The 5,907-nt window shown below is 41.2% G+C and overlaps 1 protein-coding gene across 1 annotated transcript in view; it reads right to left on the bottom strand.

The window, feature by feature from the left end:
- The window catches only part of ACSM5 (acyl-CoA synthetase medium chain family member 5), a 42,582-nt gene that overhangs the window by 5,220 nt on the left and 31,455 nt on the right, over nt 1-5,907 (bottom strand). The window contains exons 11-12 of the mRNA XM_004373307.1: nt 1,528-1,655; nt 1,337-1,436 (exon numbers count right to left, since the gene is read on the bottom strand). Coding sequence (XP_004373364.1) covers nt 1,337-1,436; nt 1,528-1,655 — 228 coding nt within the window. The remainder of the gene's footprint in view (nt 1-1,336; nt 1,437-1,527; nt 1,656-5,907) is intronic.

Raw genomic sequence — 5,907 nt, 5'->3', positions numbered from 1 at the left:
CAGTATAGGGAGAGCAATTAGGGTCACATAACAATGTATGTATAAATTTTTGTATGAGAGACTAACTTGAATTGTAAACTTTCACTTAAAGTACAACAATACACAGAAAAAAAAAAAGAAAGGAAGGGTCCAAAAGGCTACTCAGTCTCTCAGTCTAACCCTTATCCATACCAGCATACAACTCTGTCTACAAGGTCCTGTTAAATGGTCATCCAAATGTACTTGCATACCTCCCAAAGATGGGAAGCTCACTATCATTTCATGTTCAGACAGATCTAATTTTAGAAAGAGCTTTCTGTTACCATCATAACTACTAAACATTCCATGTATGAGACTCTGTTCTAAGCACTATGTATGGATAAACTTTGAGCGCATAGCCATTTGTCAAAGCCCCAGTTAATTTGTGGCATGCATAACTAGGCATAATTTTCTAGTTGTGATTTCTTTAACACATAGATGGGACTCTCACCTCCCTCATTCTAAATCAGTGGTCTTCAACTTTAGTGGACACTAGGATCACTTGGCAGTGGTGGGGGTGGGGTGATGGGGAGGTGCTGGTTAAAATGCAGATTCCCCGGGTTGCAGCCCCAGTCACTCTGATCGAGAAAATCTGACTTGAGGTCTAGAAATCCGTGTTTTAAACAAGAACCCAAGATGATGCAGCTGTGGGCTGTCCCAGGATGACACTTTGAGAACTGCTCCTGTGGCCATGATGCTTCTGGGAATGCAGCTTGTTGTTAGATGACCTTTTGAAAGGTAACTATGTTATACTTTGGGATCACTTTGGATTGACAGCCAATGAAAAGTACATAGCCTTTAGGCTGATTTTCCCCATTCTATCTATTTTTCTGGGAGCCACAGGAAGGAATTTGCATTTATCCTGTGAAAGTCCAGTTTATTAAATTTGGCCTATGTTTCTGGTATATCAAGATCACTTTGGATGTTTACGCTGTCATCCCGCAAGTTGGCTATTTCGCCCAGGTTAGAGCCCCCAGCAGCCATGACTGGCATGTTCCCTGTATCTTCATCTGCAAATGGAGAAAGACGTTTTATTGGACGGGATGGATGACAGAGCCTGCACTTGCCACCAAGATCTCCCTTTTCTGGATCCAGCTCTGTATCCACTGAACATGAGAAAGTGTTGACGTCTTCCAGTTTTGTCCCTCCCGGGAGTATTTGCATCTCCAGAGACATGAGGGTAATGTTTAACCAAAAGGAATGTGTCTGATGGTGCCATTTCAGGCTTTGTGGTACCTGAATCAGGGTGAGATATAGGGGAATTTGGACCTTCCTCTTGCTAGAACCAGGAAGTCATGCCCTTGGATGAACTAGTTACCTCCCCTCTGATGGGGTCCGGACTGCTGACCACAGCAGACTCCAGGACAGCCTGGTGCTCAGCGAGGGCACTTTCTACTTCAACTGGCCCAATCCGGTAGCTGGAAGAGAAAAACAAATTCTTCTAGTGCCCTCCCCTCCCCAGGCCCCAGTGATACTCCAAAGGGAGGGAGAAAGATCAGACAGCTTGACCTTGAGGAATTGATCACGTCGTCATTTCTTCCCACGAACCAAAAGTAGCCATCCTCATCCATGTGGCCTCGGTCCCCTGTGATGTAAAAGCTCCCTTGTTCAGAGGCAGCTGTCTTCTCAGGATTGTCCTGAAAGACAAAGACATTCCAGGGAGGGCCAGCTGAGCAAAGCCAATCAGGCCAGCGACTACCCAAGCAAAGCTACATAGGAGGCTGAGGACCCCTTGCCAGAAATCCCAGCAGTTCCCAAAGCCCAAGCTGGCCAGAATACTCCCTGGACAAGGAGCACCAGTAGCCAGGCAAATTTCTTTCCCCTCTTTTAATTGGAAGGAAGCCATCAGGCAATGATTAAGGGAAGCCACCCACTACCACCTCTTCAAGAGGTCCTAAGAAGCATAGTTGAATGCATCAAAGTAGGCATGGGACTACTGGCCCTGTTTTTAGGATAAAAGGACACACTGAGACTCGTTATTGTCTGAAATCACTAAAGGCAGAAAGAGAGGAGAGCTAAAAAGCCCATTGTTGGGAAGAGTGAGGAGGAAAGAGGAAAAAAATCAAACTCTGATGTCTAAAGTTTTGAAGAAAAAGCTACTACTCAGTAGTAAAAAGTTAAAACCAACAATGATACGAGAACATAGATGAAACCCAAAAACAGTATGCTGAGTTAAAGAAGCCAGACACACAAAAATGAATGCTTTATGATTCCATTTATATGACGTAAAAAAGAAGGCAAATTAATCTATAGTGACAACAAGCCATTTTGTGATTGCCTGGGGCTAGAAGTAGGGAGGATTGACTGCAAGGGGTATGAGGGAGCTTTCTGGGATGATAAAAATGTTCTATATCTTGATTGTGGCTGTGGTTACACAGGTGTTTATATTTGTCAAAAGTCATTGAACTATACACTTAAAATAGGTGCGTCATTTTATTGCATATAAATTATACCTCAACTAAAAAAATGCATTCTGAGAAAAAAAAAATGCTAAATTCTAAATGCCTAAAAATAAATCAAACACAAAATCTGTTAAGACCTGTACACAGAAGACTTAAAACTCTACAGAAGAACGTTAAAGAAGACGTAAATAAATGGAAAGATAAAAACCAAAAACCAAAACCATTGCCGTGGAATCAATTCCTACTGATAACGACCCTAGGGGACAGAGTAGAGCTGCCCCTTAGGGTTTCCAAGGGTTTCCAAGGAAATCGAACTGCTGACCTTTTGTAGCAGCCGATCTCTTAACCAAGATGGGAAGAATTACTATTATAAAGATACCAGTTCTCTCCAAATTGATCTATAGATTTAATGCAACCCCATTAAAATGTTAAGAGATACTGTCCATAGAACTTGATAAGTTGATTCTAAAATATATTTGGAAGAGCAAAGGACCAAGAATAGGTAAAAACACTTATAAAGAAGTTGAGTAAGTAGAGACTTGCCCTACTAGGTACCAAGACGCACTATAATGCTGTTGTAAATAAGACTCCATGGTATCAGTACAGGAATAGATCAACTGACTAATGAAATAGAGGAAAGGACAAAAAGCCTATTCATGAACGTATCAAACTTTTATATTTGACAGAGTTAGCATGACAGATCACTGGGGAAAGGAAGGTTATTCAACAAATTGGTTATCCCTATGGAAAAAATGTCTATCTTCTTCCATGCGTAAAGAGATTACAGATCGACTGCAAACTTTAATGTCAAAATTAAAACTTCGAAACTATTAGAAGAAAATGTAAGCAAATATTTTTCTGACCTTAGGTCAGAAAATATGATATAAATAAGACACAGAGGAACTAACATAGAAGAAAAAACTGATCGATTTGACCACGTGAAAATTACAAAATTTCTGTTCAAAAACACTCTAGAATGTGAAAAGACAAAGTAAAAGCTGGGAGATATGTGCAGCTCATATAGCAGAGAAAGGATTAGTATCAGCAGTATAGAAAGAACTGATTGGAAAAGAAAAACAACTCAATAAAAATTGGCATAGTACATGAACAGGAACTCCAAAGAGGAAATAACATGCTTATAAACATATAAAGAAATGTACTACTTTATTAATAACCAGGGAAATGAAAATTGAGAATATCATGAGATATGATTTTACAACTGCTAGATGGTGGTGCAGCGGTTAAGAGCTTGGCTGCCGAGGACTTCCGGGCACCATGGCACTATAGTCAGAAGCACCACGCCGTCCCTCCACAGCAAAGATCAGAAAAACTAAGTCAAACAGAATCACACCTCAGTTCTGAAACCCTAAGCATCAAATGAAGAGATAAAGAACTCAGCCAAGCACTGAATGGAATAAGAAACTGACTGAGAACAGAGAGCGAGGAGAGATACACACAGAGATCCCCTATCAGCTACCGCAGCACAGATCTGCCATCTTGGACTCGTATGGGAGATCAGCAAACAGGGGGTATGAGAAAGCAGCTTCAGAGAGCTTCCAGCAGGAGACAGAACAACAGGTAACCAGCTATATAGGCTTTCCCACTTCCCACCCTTCTTCACCCCCACTTAGCCTCCTTTGCTTCCTGTAGCCACAGTCTCTTGGCCAGGAAGCACAACCTTCACCCCGGTGTCACTTGGATTCCACCCGCCCACACTGGCTGGCTCCCTGAGTGCCTTTTGTTGGCTGCTTGTGTTGTTTTTTTCTGCTTCTTTAGATTTCTTCCTTACTTCTCACCACCTCCTCCTCCTTTCTCTCAAATACCTGGCTCTGTGTGCCATCTTTGCTTCTTCCTGAAAGGCTGCGAAACACCGCTCAACTGTGAAACTGCTTCCTGGCCTGTGCCACCATGCTGGTGGGACCCCTGGGGCTTTTTTGTTTGTTTGTTTGCTCTATTTGTTCTGTTTTGATTTGTTTTCTTTTTCTTTTCTCGGCTAGGGAGCCCCTTCTAGACAGGCAGTACTGTGCAGTTTGGAAGCTATTCCCTTACTCTGCGCAGACACACAAGGACATCGCTGGGGGCATTTCTTTTTTTTTTCTTTTATTTTTGGGTTTTTTTTTTTGTTGTTGTTGTTGTTTCTTTGTTTTGTTTTCTTCTCTCTCTTATTTGTTTTTGGCTTTCTTCATTTCCAGTTTCTTGATTTATTCATTTTTTTCTTTTACCCTTTTTTATTCATTTTTGTTTTTCCCCATTTCTCAATCTCTCATCTCTCCACTCCAATAGCAAGCTCCCTTAGCAGTCTTTGCTGTTTCTGTGTATGTTTTTGGCCCCTGTTCCTCTCCTCTCTCTCATCTTTCCCATACCCATCTTAGCTCCACACATCACAATCTACCCCCTCCTACCTGCCTACCTGCACCGTGCGCTGAACATCACACTCCCAAGCAGCACAGGCATGGCCTACTGGAACCTGCCCTGCACTGATTCCCAGTCCCCACTGTCAACCCTGGTACGTGCCACAAACAATCCATCCCAGCCACTCCCCTTCAGCTGGACTGGCCCTGCTGTGTCAATAAAAGAGGAAAATAACCACTGAATGCTCTGAAGACAGCAGACAATATCAAAAAATTTACAAAAACAGGACAGGATGGTTCCAGTAGGCATCCAAAATAAAACACCAGATGATCTTCCAGTAGAAAAAAAGGCACTAGACCTAACTGATAGGGAATTCAGGTCTCTAATATTCAGAATTATCCAAGAGTTGAAGCAAAAAGCAGACAAAAATGAGGAAAAAACAGACAAATTAATGGAAAATACAGACCAAAAAAAAGGAGAATTCAAGAAAATAATACAGGAACAAAATGCTAAAGTAAATTCACAACTAGAAATCATGCAAAAACAATAATTAGAAATCCAAAAGATAAACAACAAGATTTCAGAAATGGACAGTGTCATAGAAGGGCTGAGGAGTAGGTTTGAAACAATGGAAGATAGGATCAGCAAAATTGAAGACAAACACTTGCATACATCTCTGTTTGAGGAAAAGTCAGAAAAAAGAATGAAGAAAACTGAAGAAACCCTGAGAGTTATGTGGGATACAATCAAAAGCAAAAATCTGCAAGTGATTGGAGTTCCAGAATGGGGAGAAAACAGAAAACACAGAGAAGATCATCGAAGAATTGCTGACAGAAAACTTCCCCAATATCATGAAAGATGAAAAGCTGACCATCCAAGAAGCTCAACAAACCCCATATAGCATAGACCCCAAAAGAAAATCACCAAGGCATATGATACTCACATTCACTAAAACAAAGACAAAGAATCCTGAGAGCAGCTCGAGAAAAACAAAAAGTCACATACAGAGGAGAAACAATAAGACTAAGCTCAGATTATTTGGCAGAAACCATACAGGCAAGAAGGCAATGGGATGATGTATATAAAACCTTGAAAGAGAAAAATTGCCAGCCAAGAATAATATATCCTGCAAAAC

Source organism: Trichechus manatus, unplaced genomic scaffold (assembly GCF_000243295.1).
Source record: "Trichechus manatus latirostris isolate Lorelei unplaced genomic scaffold, TriManLat1.0 scaffold00024, whole genome shotgun sequence".
NCBI lineage: Eukaryota > Metazoa > Chordata > Mammalia > Sirenia > Trichechidae > Trichechus > Trichechus manatus.
This window is presented reverse-complemented; position numbering and strand designations above follow the sequence as displayed.